Source organism: Podarcis vaucheri (genome assembly GCF_965113315.1).
Source record: "Podarcis vaucheri genome assembly, chromosome: 9".
Classification (NCBI taxonomy): Eukaryota; Metazoa; Chordata; class Lepidosauria; order Squamata; family Lacertidae; genus Podarcis; species Podarcis vaucheri.
Genome location: NC_138767.1, coordinates 57,769,840 through 57,785,455, shown reverse-complemented (window position 1 = coordinate 57,785,455; position 15,616 = coordinate 57,769,840). Strand labels below are relative to the sequence as shown.

The 15,616-nt window shown below is 41.8% G+C and overlaps 1 protein-coding gene across 1 annotated transcript in view; it reads right to left on the bottom strand.

Moving 5' to 3' along the window:
* The window catches only part of TUSC3 (tumor suppressor candidate 3), a 137,035-nt gene that overhangs the window by 14,363 nt on the left and 107,056 nt on the right, over nt 1-15,616 (bottom strand). Inside the window, exons 8-9 of the mRNA XM_082238275.1 lie at nt 4,750-4,824; nt 2,880-2,970 (exon numbers count right to left, since the gene is read on the bottom strand). Coding sequence (XP_082094401.1) covers nt 2,880-2,970; nt 4,750-4,824 — 166 coding nt within the window. The remainder of the gene's footprint in view (nt 1-2,879; nt 2,971-4,749; nt 4,825-15,616) is intronic.

Genomic DNA, 15,616 nt, shown 5'->3' with positions numbered 1-15,616 from the left:
ACCCTGCCGAGTTTTTCCAATACTTTTAGTACAGAACTCTGACACACATGAAAAGCTCTTCTGAAAACGCAGATAAGTAATATTTCATGCTGCTTATTGATTGTTGTTGTTGTTTTTTAATAAAAAGAGATACAAGCTGAAAATATTCATTCAAGCAAGAGCTAGTAAGAGACAGGAAGGAGATATAAATATTTTGCATTGTCTTTTATGTAGTTCCCTCATCTTTCTAGATCCAAGACTTGAAATGCATTTGTACCATATTACCAGGGAACAGCAGCTCATGGATTCCATAGTTTTAAGGAAACAGAGGTGGTTAATGTTTGATTAAGAGAGTGATGACAGGAGCTGTGTTTGATGCCCTGTTTTTTCCCATACTTGTTTTTCCACTCATGGTGTGTGGTCCTCTTCTTTCTCCTGGAACTTTTTGTAGCATCCCTTTTCAAATACTATTCAAATACTCAGTGGCGTAGCGTGGGGGGTGCAGGGGGGGCGGCTGCACCGGGCGCAACATCTGGGGGGGGGCGCTGGCACTCACAGCTCTCTGCCCCTACTAAAATCCACGGGTTAGGGGGCGCAAATTACTTGCCTTGCCCCGGGTGCTGACAACCCACGCTACGCCACTGCAAATACTTAAGCAGATTGAAAACAGAAGTGTTTTTCTGCCACCACCTCTGACTGCCTAGTAGTACGAGGGCTTGAAACCTTCTCTGGCCCCCAGCTGTGAGTTAGGCTTTGTTAGGGATGGACAGATCAGTCTATTTCCAATCTTTCACATGTGCTCACAGATAAATGCATTCAGTCTTGTTTCAACACTCAATCTGTGATTATCATCTTTAATCTGCATGAGAAATCACATTTTTCCCCAAACAAGAATCTATTATGCAATGAACACTAGGAAAATATGCTCTCCTCAGAACAACCTTTTCCTTGACGGAAGATCTTTGGATCCCATGGACATGTGTTGTTGCTTTGATCGACTGAGAGTCAAATCACCATGTGATGGAATAAATCTATCATATCTTCTAAAATACTTTAAAAACAATCATGGGATTTGAAATCAGTGGCTTGGAAGAGAAAGTTGTGGCTAACTCTTTTGCCCAGTACCCCTTCTCACTACACCATTTCTCCCCAAGCTGCTATTTGCCCCAAAGGAGAAAAGTAGAACTACAGAGACCCTACAGGGCTAATAGAAGCTTCAAGGTGCAATTTAGATCAGGAAAATTGTGAAGATTAAACACTAGCTTACCCCCAAACTACTGCTCTGATCAAATTCAGAGCCCCCTGTACTTGCTTTAAGATAGTAAATCATCTTAAACCTACACAACAGTTCGCTTTGTCCTGAAAAGGCCCTAAATCAGTATGAATGGGATGAGAATGTTGGCCCTAACACAGAAGCACTGGTCTGCAACTTGAATTCATCAGAATGCCACATGCATACTCAAGTCCTCTGAACTTACAGTATGGCAATTGTCTACAGTTTTCATACTGCATTTATATTTTGCCACCAACATCAGTTGTAGCAGGCACAGAATCTTAATGGAATTTGGTGGTATTTGCAAACTTTTAAACAGCCAACCTGTTATTTTTTCAGCTGTGCTATGCTCCATACCTCAGGTGGCATTAAACTAAGGAGCAACAGGATTTCTTTATGTTGTACTATAATTTTCTCTCTTTTTTGTACTATAATTTTCTGATTTCCTAAGGAATACCTGACAGCTCCATTTTCTTTGATACTGGTAATGTTTGCTGCTGTGGAAAACTTGGGTGAGAGCACATTTCTGCAGGAACTTGCAGGAGAACATTTCTGTAATAGTGCAATGCTGCTTTCTATTATTCAGAAGCTATAGCTAATTTCCTCTATGAATGGAGACAGCATTCTAAGCAAACAGCTGGTTTCCAGATACGGGAAAGGATGTTGCAAAGTTACACTTTTCAGCTAAGTATGGTGCATTATTTTTACCCAGTGTGTACAGTTCGGAATTCATCAACTGATCACTGTTCACATACTTTAAGGACCATAGGGCCAGAACACACCTGGAAAACCTATGGCTTCGTGAGCAGAGCCCATGATACCTGAGGCATCAGTAATTTGCAAACTCCAAAACATAGTCCATACCTCCCAGACTAATATTTAGATTGAACTGTAGCAATACCATCAGATTTTACACTTCTCTGAATACTGCAATGCAGTTCTCAGCTTATCAAAATGCTTTAAAAAATGTGTAGTTTGCAGAAAAAATATATTTAAAATAAATCCTATGTCCTTGCAACATTGTAAGCCAGGGCTTGGTACCTGAATACAACGTTTACCTGGAAATCCCCTTTTCAGTTGCATCTTCAAGCAGGAAGACTTCTTCATGTGGTATGACTAACAAGATGAAACTGCTTTCTTCAGTTTAGCCTCATACAAGCTGGCATCAGCTACTACACAAGCTCCCTCTTTGCAGATTAAGCAATTCCTTGTTTCATACACCAGAGTGCATGTCACATTGCAAGAAAGCACTTTACTCCCACTTTTTTTTTACTGTTTACAGGGACTTGTAATACTGTCCTGCAAAACCAAAATGCAGTGAGTGTGTGTTTTGAAGTTGCTGGAAACCACAGGAGGGGAAAGTGCCCTTGTGTTTGAATCCTGCTTGCTGGTTTCCTACAGGCAGTTGTTCAGCCCCTATGAGAACAGGATTTTGGACTAGACGGGCCATTGGCCTCATCCAGCAAGCTCTTCTTATGTTCTTATGCAGTGATAATCCAAATAAACCCTAGAGATGACAGTACAATTTACCTGTTCATGGATTCATTAATGTCAAAGTAGAAAGCTGGGAGCAGGCTGATGGCTGAATAAAGGTGATCTGCGTGGATAGGGTTTTTGTGTGACTTACCTGTATGGGTAACCATGGTACTTGGAGCGGAATATCGACAACAGGAAACTGAAGAAGAAAACGACGAGACCCAATCCTACCAGGCATATAACTGGGGGGAAATAAAAAAAGCTGATATATTCAATATTAGGTACACTTATATATTGAAATATACAAGGTTAGTTAGGATGTCTCTAGGCATCATCCTTATATCATCTGAGGTAACATTGTAACCCTTTTACAAAAAACAGAATTCCAAGAGATTATCTTTTCTGGTTATCACAAATAACAAGAAAATTGTTGTTTAAAAAGAAAAAAGGAACTAAAGGTGGCAACCTACAAAACGTCTCAGGGTACCCAGAGCTTGCTAGAGAAAGCAATAAACTTGAATTATGTATTTCAGGGAACGTCATTTTAGGTGTGTACGTCAGACCCTTTGGCAGGCGAAAAAATAGTACATCTTAATTATCTATTGCCACAGGTTGGCAAAATCACCGCATCCACATGCCATGTAATTTTTCTTGAAAGGAGCTGGCTGACTCAGCCAATTCAGATGCACTTGAGGGCCAAACTAGAAGAATGTCATTCACTGAATTAGCAGCTGCATGAATGGGATGTTAGAAGTCAACTGCAGGCATTGAGGGCTGATTCAGACTGGAGGGTCATAAGAGGCTTTATCCGGGGAGTGGGGGCTTCTGGACCTAATTCTGGCCCCACCCACATGTCCTACACATGACATCATACATCTACAAGCAGGACATGGGCCCAATGAAATACAACAGAACTTTTTCTTCATAACACGTTCTCTTCCACCTAGATCAGTTTACTTTGTACGGTATTGAAAATGTAGGATACAAGCTCAGTGCTCTAAGCATCACTTTTTGCATACAGAACCTTCACTAGGGTTTTGTATCACCCATTGGTTAGATATATATTTTACATATATACTGATGAGTACTGAAGACTGTAAGACTCTTGCTTAAATGTGTGTGCATGCATAGGGACTTGTTTTTGTTTCTTTTAAGGATAGGGAGGAGTGGAGATTATTCACAAACTGGGAAGGATGAGCTGGTAGCGAGAGCAACATTTTCTTACCTTTGTTTAGGAACTACTACAAGTAGCGACAGCAGCACTGCTGCTCCTGGTGGCCACCTTCTGACAACCACAATTTCTTCTCCAGAATGCCCCCTTGGAACAATGTGGTGTCATGAGATAGCCTTAATTCAGAACACCATTCCAATGGGCATAATTGGGATGGGTGTGAGGCAGCCCCTATTGCCATTTCCCCCCACAATGCATCTTGGAATTTTGCTCAGCCACCCAGAGTGCCTGAGGCAAGGCAATCCAGTCAGATGGGTGAGGAACAAATAATAATAATAACAATAATTCCCAATTTGCCTCTTCCCATTTATTGAAAGCTGAACATTCCCAACAGAAGAATGTTCACTGCAGCCCTAAACAGGAACTCAGAAGAAAGCAATCTGGAAAACATGCTTTTTTATTATTATTACCCAATCTTTCCTATTTAGTAACATCATCACTTTTACACACACAAACAGGGCTAGTATCCAAAGAACTGCACAGATAGTTCAAGGGGTGCAACAAAGTTTTAGACTTCTATTTTTCATGCTATATAGCAAGCTGATGTCGAAAAGACATATCTCAAGCAGCTATTTTGGATACCTGCCTATGTCATTAAATAATATTAGGAAAGAAAAAAGCCTATTCACAAAAGCACACCAATATGTTCACAAATGAATAAACACATTTGCAAGTGCTCATGAAAGATGAATGAGAATCTGTGAGCTTCCACGTGGAATGCAGTAATCAAGCTTGAATCAGAATCTCTGAACAGCAACAATAAATCGGCCAACCACATTAAACATCTTACTTCTCCTTTTCCCAACATCTCCTTTGGAGGTAGCAGCTTCATTCAAAAGAACCATTCCCATGGTGATAGCAGCATCTATATCGTTGTTGTCAAGGAAACAATGGAAATGCGGAAGTCTTACAAAGCTAATCAATGCATCTTTAAACTTGGGTTATCAATTTTATGATTTAAAGAGGGTTAAGTACATTCAGTGTATGGGTTGTAAAAGTTCACAGAGCTGTTCAGAGAGGAAAATGCATTAACTAGTCATTATTTCTATGTATCTTCCACATTTTCAGAGTTATTTTCCCCTTACCTACTTTTAGATTTCTGTAACTGGTTGGACTAGACTAGCAAAAGCATTAAATGAATCCGAGTACACTAATGGTGCTTTGTTAAATTAGGTGAGTATCGTAAAGCCTGCAAACCTATGAGATGTCTGGAAACCCATGTAACAATTCTGGTAGTACAAAATGAATGTCGCCAGGAGACAGATACAGGGTGCATAAAAATAATTACATTAATTCTCTGATTAACTGATGCATACTAAAGCCATTTAGATAGCACACAGTATGCTGCTTCCCAACCAATGTTTGCAAGATGGATAGTATCTGTCTAATGTGCCACAAGAACAGAGTAAAATCACTGCAGCGGCAAGTGTTTTCACTCACTAGCCATTTTTAGACTCTTAATTGCTAGCTTTTACAAATGCAAACAAGCACATAATGATAAAATAATTTTAACTAATTTGCCAGAATCCTAAGCCATTCACATAATTGTTTGAAAACGTATCCGTGAACAGCAACTGTTACTACTGTAATTAACATCTGTTCTAAGCAGTCGACATACAATTGATGTATCATGGGAGCTGTATCCATTTCTAGCTCCCCCCCCAAAAAAAAGGTCTACCATTTTAGAATTTAGCCTCTTTTCTTTTTCTGTTTAATAGCCTTGTTAGTATCTGTAGTAACTAAACGAAAATTATCCACTGGGCACCACGCTCACTGTAAACACCTTATATTAACTAAAGTGCACTTTTTGACTTTAGGAGTTTTGTACTGCAACTTTTTACGAGTCTGTAGCTGTTAAGAACACAACATCCATGAATAATGACACTGGAGAAAGCATGTCTAAATTAGTTTAGTGAACTTAAGACTGCCGAGAGCTTGGGGGGGGGGGAGTGGCATGGAAAGGTGAAGCGAGTTATGCTGTCACTTCTGAATATCTCTTGCCACTTTTCTGTGTGGGAGTTGTAGACCAGCCCAAGATGTTTCATTGCCTGGGGAGCTGAAGGAGTGAAAGGTGGAATGATAGGCAGCCGAAATATATGCAGGTTGCCCAAAGAAGCCCCATAAATTTCAACGGGAGAGAGTTGTGCATGTGCTTAACTCTCTTTGATTAAAACAAGCAGGGTTTTAAAGTGTTCAAAGCCTGTTTGGATCATGAACAAAGTTCAAAATAAATCATCTCTACCATGCTAACCCCAAAATATCGCCCAGCTTGGGGCTTCTGCCATGGGCAAACATGAAACAGAAGAGTTCTTGTAGCACTGAGGATTACCAAAACTTTTTTAAAAAATACCTAAATTCTGCTGTTCATAACAAAGCAAATGCTGTCAATGCTAATTCCTCTGTGTGTATCTTTGGCTCTAATCACAGTGCTGTCCACATTCTGCCCCCGTCTCCCCACCAAACATGAAGTGATTTTGGCAGATCATCTTTACTTATCTTCCCAGTTTGTATCAGGAAATTGACAGGGTTACTTGTTCTCTATATTTATTTTATTTAGTCTCCTTGACAGGTCGACAGGGAATAGTAAAAAAGATAACTGTGTGAAACTCAAAATTCATAAGGTACTCATTTATATATACAGTATATATAAATACAAGCAGGCAACATCCTCTTAAGTGTTTGGAAAGGCACACAGGAACCTCCAGGTTTCATGAATGTAGATTGGTCTGTCTCCCCACACTTAAAGTGCAATCCTACATTTGTCTACTCAGAAATTAATTGGATTCAGATCAATGGGATTTATTGCCAGGTTAAATGTGTTCTCTCTCTCTCTCTCTCTCTCTCTTATTAGAGCTATGAACTGGCTCCAGCAAAATCCTAGCTTCTGAGTCAAATCAGGGTGGTTTGTAGAGTCACAATCAGCCAGAGTGAGTTGAGGCAGGCCTAGATTGCATCAGGTACACCCAGGGGAACCTGCAGTTGTTGAAAGGGGAGTATAGTCAGGCAGCAAGAAGAGGGAGGAAGAAAGAGACACACGCAAGGAAGTATGCATGCTTCTTCCTCTTCTTCCCTCCTGACTGCATGTTTAATCAGGGTTTTAAATCCCAATTATAGACTGTGCAAGGCCCCTGATTTGGTTTGGAGGGGGGTCACATCTGGAGTGGGTTGGCTCCGAATTGCCCCTGTATTGGATTGGGCAGGGGTATGCACAGACTGCAGTCTTAGCTGATTGTATCCATTCAAAATGAATAAATGCACATGATTTTGCTATGAGAAAAAAAATGCAACGGTTCTAATGAAAAACAATAATCATTCTAGATGATAGACATGTGCTGTGGCAGCATGCATCATCGTCAGGCAACGTACTTCCTTCTTTCCCACATGGGAAGCAATGCCATCTGCGATGTTTGTAAGAAGTTGCGCTACTTTAGTTTTAATTTTTTTTTTAAAAAAACCCACAACCTGCCACTTTAATAATTGGGATCATTTTTGTCAGTTCAAAACATTTTGAAATCAATCAACCAACTAACCATTGCAGGCTTTTATTTGTTTTTAAAAGAGGGATGGAGAGCTACCCCCAACACCCACCCGATAATCTGCTGCGGCACTAAATCAATCACAAAAAACAGGACTTTTAGGAAGGAATTTTGGAAATACTTGGAACTTCCTGACTACTGACATTAGACAGGTGCAGTGCTTGGAAAGTTGATTTTGAAAAGGAACTAGTTCTAGTTCATCCTGTTCAAAAAGGAATTTACTAGTCCCAGTTTATGCTTTTACAAACCAAACTATTTCAGTTAAAGTTCATCCAAATGAAGCTTGGATTGAAACTTCATCCTCAGCAATTTCCCCCCAGCATTCAGAATGTTACAAGTGGCTGCGCAGGGACTAAAAATAAATAAGATGCCATACACGAGTAATACAGGCCGGCAGGAAGTCAGCAGGTGAAGCTTTCCCCACAACTGTATTTCCATACTTGAAAAGGCTAACCCTGCTTAATATATGCCAGCCACTCAGCTATTAAAGACACAAGGCACCAATCCCTTTGTTCCTGTACTTCTCACTGCAAGCTGTTCCTGTTGGAAGGGAACAAATTTCTTCAGCAGGGAATGTCTCACATTCCTCCCTTCTGTTTGTTTAGCAACAGTGACTAAGAACCTTTGCATCTGCCAAATTTGGCTTAAAGTGTTACCCAACATTTTGCTTGCTTGCTTTGTAGACGCTTAGTTGACATTTTAAAAAATGAAAGCAAAGAGTTTGGGGAAGTGGTGGGGACATCTGAAAACCTGTAAGAAGCTGCACTGATGCACTGAAGATTTCTAATGCACCCGTTAAACTTTAGAAACTTTGGTCCTCTTGCAGGAAACAGAAGACAAATTTTAGACCATTAATAAAACACTCGCAGAACCAATGTTTTGTTTGAAGCTGTAAGTACCTGGGGAGGAAGTTGCAGAAGGATTTTCCTCCTCTAATATCTGCTTCCAGAAATGGGCAGGGCAATGGGAGGGCCAGTTCTTAAAAGATAGCTGCTTTCTTTCCGAAACCTCAGTTTGGGTTGGAAGGTAGGCTATGATCCAGAGGTACTTACGGTACTTAAATCAGATAGATGGTGAGATTTACTTAGGCCTATTGATTTCAACGGGCCTACCCTGAGCATGATTGACTCACATTGGCTATCAGTCACTGTTGTATTTGAAATCAAAAACTTAAGGAAATGACCTTCAGCAATGCAAGGGGCATTGGTACTTCTGGCCATGTAGTTAAAAAGGCAGGAAAATAAAACTGGCAGAGTTGCTCATTCATTGTATGTAAACGGGCAGACACTTGGCCTCCTTGTCCTTCAGGCAACTCAGCTGGAAAATTGAAAAAGTAAAATCTCACTGAAAAACCAGATGCTACATCTGAACCGAGATATCCCGAGCAAATAAATTACAAACGTATAAATAAATAAAAGGCCATTGGCTCACTAAGAGTTGGCCACTTCAAGTACCCAATTTAATTTGTAGAAGATGAGCTTTAGGCTAAATCTAAAGCTCCACGATGGGTTCGAATCTAACCCAGGTCATTATTTATTGAATCCATTTATTCATAGGGTAATAATTACCAACATTTATCAAACCCTGGTACCATGGAAGAGGTCAGCGGCTGGAAGCGTGGCCAACGAGGCGGAGAACGCTGCCAGCTTCCCTACACTCAGAGACTCCTGATAGTTGCATAATCCCCCCCTTTCAGCAGTGGCTGGCACTGGCTCAAGAGATAGCAGCATCCTTTGGGAGGAGTGTGGCGTGGCGGCACTGCAGCATGTCAAGAGTTAGGCGCCAGTAGCAACTTCCAGGCTAAGCCTCTTCAAGCTCCTGCCATTTTCTGATGTTTAAAAGCAAGCTAAGAGCAGCGGCTGAAGGAACCTGTCAATTAGGTCTCCACAGGGCAGCTGTCAGTTTGCTCAGTCTATTCTCTCACCATGATTGGCACCATCCAGTACCTGCCAAGAAAGGCACAAAAGGCACTCTGACCAGCTGGGAGTAGAGAGCATATTTACAGCCCGAGCTATAAAACAACTGGTTTCATATGCTGCCGGAGTCTCCTTAACGTGATATGCTTTAAGCATAGTGGAGATGGGAGATACACCATCCCCTAGCAACATGCAACCCAAATGTTCCCTTCTGCAGAAGACAAGAAGTGGTTCACATCCCAACTGATGCTCTGCTAGAATTCGAGTGTTGGGGGTAGCATTGTCCTTGAATGCTAGAAATTGCAACAGAGATATTCTGCCTAGTAATTCAACAGAATTGGGACACCATTGTGAAACAGCCACCTAGAGGCTTGTGAAATAGCCACCTAGAGGCCTTATATAATTGAGGCCTCTTCTGCACCCTCTTATACAAAAAAAAAATATTATTCCCAGTGCACTCAGACAAACAGTTGCGGGTCATTAATCAAGAGGTGTATTGTGTCATAAGCCAGACGCATCAGGTCTGAATACCTACTGGAGCACTTTCTGCAACTTTTGACTACCACACTTTTTAATTTCCTGAATGCTGCATCTTAAAATATTGCAGGACTAGTCATTCGAATTTGTTCCCGTGCAATGTTTGCTTAGCTTTAGAGCTCTTCTTTCAAATTCTGAATCTCTGATAGTCTAGTACAATTAGGCTTGACTCATGTGTTCAATCTATCTCAACCCGCGGCTCCTGTCTAGGCACTCAGCTCACAGATCTGCAAATTGTTAGGAGGTTTGCTGCAGAGCACTGAAAAGTCAAAGGCTGGGCACGGCAGTAGCTTACATATGAACTACACACTGCACAGAACTGTCATATGGTTTTAGTTTAAGAGCAGTCAGCACAATGTGTATGCATGTGTGTGTGTGTGTGTGTGTGTGTGTAGGGCACCAGATTTAGAAAAAAAAATTAACATATATTTAACATGTATTTTTCGCTCTATAAGACGCACCAGACCACAAGACGCACCTAGTTTTTAGAGGAGGAAAAAAAAATATATTCTGAATCTCAGAAGCCAGAACAGCAAGAGGGATTGCTGCGCAGTGAAAGCAGCAATCCCTCTTGCTGTTCTGGCTTCTGGGATAGCTGCGCAGCCTGCATTCACTCCATAAGATGCACACACATTTCCCCTTACTTTTTAGAAGGGAAAAAGTGAGCCTTATAGAGCAAAAAATACAGTATATTGTTGACTTCTTCAACAGCTTTGACACTGATCACATTTGAACTACACGTTCCCAGGGACATTGTAGAGATCCATCTACCATTGTATACGACATAACTTACTTTTTAGGTGCTTGAACTACCATAGCCCCTAGATCACTTAGGACAGGGCTGAGAAAACTGTGGCTCTCCAGACATAGTTGGACCAGATGCATCATCAACTTGTAGAACAATCAGATATTCAGTCATTTTCTACACCATTTAAAAAAGTGTAATTATTGAAAACAAGGGCCTTTGTCACCTGTCTTTAGAACTAATCAGGAGACATAATTCCAATTGAAATATTAAGCAGTAAACGTAAGGATGTTGTTGTTTTTCTAAAGGAACCACCCTCAAGATAAGCTCTTATGAAGCTTGACTGTTTCTGATGATCTCTGAAGCTGAGAACTTATATTCTATCTAAAGCCATCAGACCCGTGAAGGTAAAGATTTTAAAATCCATTTCAGCCGGGTCCAGCTACAACAAGCAGAGGATGGAACTACAGCTGACTGGATGATAGACCACTGATTTTCAGATCTTTCCCTTTCGGTGAGATAACACCTGGGCTACTTAGAAAGGTGCCAATCAAACGGGTTGGAGAAAATAGGTTTTGAAAAGCTTGAAAATGAGAACCCAAAATAAAAGTTGAGACACGGATTACAATTACACGTAAAAAAAAAAAATCCCCAAGTATGTGAAGTAGAGGAGAGAAAACATTGATTTGTTCTCTGAAGAAAGAAATATTTTGTAGTCAACACTTCAGAGAAGTGGAAACGGAAGTATATGGTCACCCAAGGAGAAAGCATATCCCCCCAGTACCTTTTCCTTTATTTATTTATTTTCCGTATTCTGCTGCTTATTTGGTTTGGCTATTCTTATGGGGTTGCTTTTTTCCTCCAGCTATAAGCTTTATTCTTCCAATCCTGCCACACCCAAAAATGACTGCCCACTTTCCCTGACTCTTATATACAGAAGGTCACCTCAAAACATTTGAACAGCTATACTACTCTCTTTTCCTTCAAGTCCCTTTCAGAACTAAGCTTTGTGAAGCCTTAGGCTCATTTTCAGTTGGAGAAGGCCTGTGGCTCAGTGATACAGCTCATGCTTTGGGTGAAAAAATTCCCAGGTTTAATCTTTGGGAATCACCAGGTAGAGCTGGGAGAGACTCTGATTAGAGGACTTGGAGATCTTCTGCCAGTCTCAGTGTTTTCCAAACTTGGGTCTCCAGCTGGTTTTGGACTACAATTCCCATCGTCCCTGACCATTGGTCCTGCTAGCTAGGGATGATGGGAGTTGTAGTCCAAAAACAGCTGGAGACCCAAGTTTGAGAAACACTGGTTTAGATAATACTGACTTGCTATAAGGCAGCTTATGTTGCCTTATGTTAGCCAAACATGCCAATATGTTTGCTGGCTGATATTCCATTCATCCCCCTTCATGGATCACTGCTTTGCCATGGCGAAGGGGCTTGAAGAACTCAGAGAAGCTATGAACTACGCCGAGCAGGGCACCCAAGATGAACAGGTCATAGTGGAGAGTTTTGACCAAACGTGATCCACCTGGAGTAGGAACCGGCAAGCCACTCCAGTATCCCTGCCAAGAAAACTCCATGGACAAAGACAACAGGCATATAAAAGTTATGACGCTGGAAGATGAGCCCCTCAGGTCGGAAGGTGTCCAACATGCTACTGGGGAAGAGCGGAGGACAAGTACAAGTAGATCCAGAGCTGATGAAGTGGCTGGGCCAAAGCCGAAAGGACGCTCAGTTGTGGATATGCATGGAAGCGAAAGGAAAGTCCAATGCTGTAAAGAAAAATATTGCATAGGAACCTGGAATGTAAGAACCATGAACCTGGGTAAGTTTTGGATGTGGTCAAAAATGAGATGGCAAGAATAAATATTGACATCCTGGGCATCAGTGAGCTAAAATGGACGGGAATGGGTGAATTCAGTTCGGATGACTATCATATCTACTACTGTGGGCAAGAAACCCTTGAGCCAGACATCCTGGAGAGTGAAGTCAAATGGGCCTTAGAAAGCACTGCAAATAACAAGGCCAGTGGAAGTGATGGTATTCCAGCTGAACTGTTTAAAATTTTAAAAGGTGATGCTGTTAAGGTGCTACACTCAATATGCCAGCAAGTTTGGAAAACTCAGCAGTGGCCAGAGGATTGGAGAAGATCAGTCTACATCCCAATCCCAAAGAAAGGCAGTGCCAAAGAATGCTCCAACTACCGCACAATTTCACTCATTTCACATGCTAGCAAGGTTATGCTTAAAATTCTACAAGGAAGGCTCAAGCAGTATGTGGACCGAGAACTCCCAGAAGTGCAAGCTGGATTTAGAAGAGGCAGAGGAACCAGAGACCAAATTGCAAACATGCGCTGGATTATGGAGAAAGCTAGAGAGTTCCAGAAAGACATCTACTTCTGCTTCATTGACTATGCAAAAGCCTTTGACTGTGTTGACCACAGCAAACTATGGCAAGTTCTTAAAGAAATGGGAGTGCCTGATCACCTCATCTGTCTCCTGAGAAATCTCTATGTGGGACAAGAAGCTACAGTTAGAACTGGATATGGAACAACTGATTGGTTCCAAATTGGGAAAGGAGTACGGCAAGGCTGTATATTGTCTCCCTGCTTATTTAACTTATATGCAGAATTCATCATGCGAAAGGCTGGGCTGGATGAATCCCAAGCCGGAATTAAGATTGCCGGAAGAAATATCAACAACCTCAGATATGCAGATGACACAACCTTGATGGCAGAAAGTGAAGAGGAATTAAAGAACCTTTTAATGAGGGTGAAAGAGGAGAGCGCAAAATATGGTCTGAAGCTCAACATCAAAAAAACGAAGATCATGGCCACTGGGCCCATCACCTCCTGGCAAATAGATGGGGAAGAAATGGAGGCAGTGAGAGATTTTACTTTCTTGGGCTCCATGATCAGTGCAGATGGTGACAGCAGTCATGAAATTAAAAGACGCCTGCTCCTTGGGAGAAAGGCGATGGCAAACCTAGACAACATCTTAAAAAGCAGAGACATCACCTTGCCAACAAAGGTCTGTATAGTAAAAGCCATGGTTTTCCCAGTAGTGATGTATGGAAGTGAGAGCTGGACCATAAAGATGGCTGATCGCCAAAGAATTGATGCTTTTGAATTATGGTGCTGGAGGAGACTCTTGAGTGTCCCATGGACTGCAAGAAGATCAAACCTCTCCATTCTGAAGGAAATCAGCCCTGAGTGCTCACTGGAAGGACAGATCGTGAAGCTGAGGCTCCAATACTTTGGCCACCTCATGAGAAGAGAAGACTCCCTGGAAAAGACCCTGATGTTGGGAAAGATGGAGGGCACAAGGAGAAGGGGACGACAGAGAATGAGATGGTTGGATGGTGTTCTTGAAGCTACTAGCATGAGTTTGATCAAACTGCGGGAGGCAGTGGAGGACAGAAGTGCCTGGCGTACTCTGGTCCATGGGGTCACGAAGAGTCGGACACGACTAAACGACTAAACAACAACAACAACAACAATTCCATTCATCAGTCTTACCTTCTTCCTTTTATCCATTACCTCTCCCACTGGAAGCTTCTCAAGGGCAGGGAACTATTTTTTAAAAAAGTTTATATTAGCTAAGTGCTATCAACGCTACTAATTTTTATACCCAGACTCTCTTGAAGTTCAGCCTATGCAGCAAGACACTTCTGTGTTAAAACTGACCTTAAAATACCTCATTAGTAAACTAAATAGTTTTCGTAGCTTAGTTACCAACATTTTATCTGCATTAACTGTATTTTAGAAAAGAATTATTGGGGAGTGGGGAGGAGGAACCCTGCAGGTTATTGTAAATCCCCACAGTAATGACCTTCAGGTTTATCACTTGCTATACAAGCAAATACATTGCTTAAATGGAAAAGTCTTTTGATAAAGAAAATATTTATTACTTGAGCCGCATTAAGTGGAATGTTATTGCAACCGCAAGTATGAAAACAGCACAGATTACAGTTGCTAATCTTCAGCGTTCTGGTGCGAGAAAACCTAAGCAAGCATTGTGAAAAGCTTAGGGTAAAAAAATGTGTGGAGAATAGATGCAGGTTTTTGGCAGTAGGAAGAAATGTTATCTAACTTCTAGGGTGTGTGTGTGTGGGGGGGGAGAGACACACGAAGCATGTGTTGTGGGGAATGAGAGAAGAGGATTAAAAAACAACAACATTCCCTTCCTTCATTTGCTAAGACATTCAAATAATGAGAAGGCTGAAATATCAAGGACAAGTAGGGGAGGAAATTATGTTCCGAATGTGAACTCCAAATGTATGTTTGTTTTAAAACAGACTTTCTCCATTTATTGTACTTAGGACCAAGTATTTAAGTTTGAATCAAGAACAGGAGAATGACAGTTGCAGGTTTTGCTAGATGGTACTGTTACCAGGCGGAAGGGACGTGGGTGGTGCTGTGGTCTAAACCACTGAGCTTAGGGCTTGCCGATCAGAAGGTTGGCGGTTCGAATCCCTGCGACGGGGTGAGCGCCTGTTGCTCAGTCCCTGCTCCTGCCAACCTAGCAATTCGAAAGCACGTCAAAGTGCAAGTAGATAAATTGGTACCGCTCCGGCGGGAAGGTAAACGGCGTTTCCGTGTGCTGCTCTGGTTTTGCCAGAAGCGGCTTGGTCATGCTGGCCACATGACCCGGAAGCTGTATGCCGGCTCCCTCAGCCAATAAAGCGAGTTGAGCACCGCAACCCCAGAGTCGGCCACGACTGGACCTAATGGTCAGGGGTCCCTTTACCTTTTACTGTTACATTTTGCAACTGGCACACGTTTAATTGTGACCCTGTGGAGATCTCTGGCAACTGACATCTCCATTTGGCTGGCCCCTCCAACTTCCTTAACCAGGTAAGCAGAAGAGCTTATTCATTGCACTTATAGCCCACATTTTCCTCCCAGGAGTACATGGTTCATCCCTCC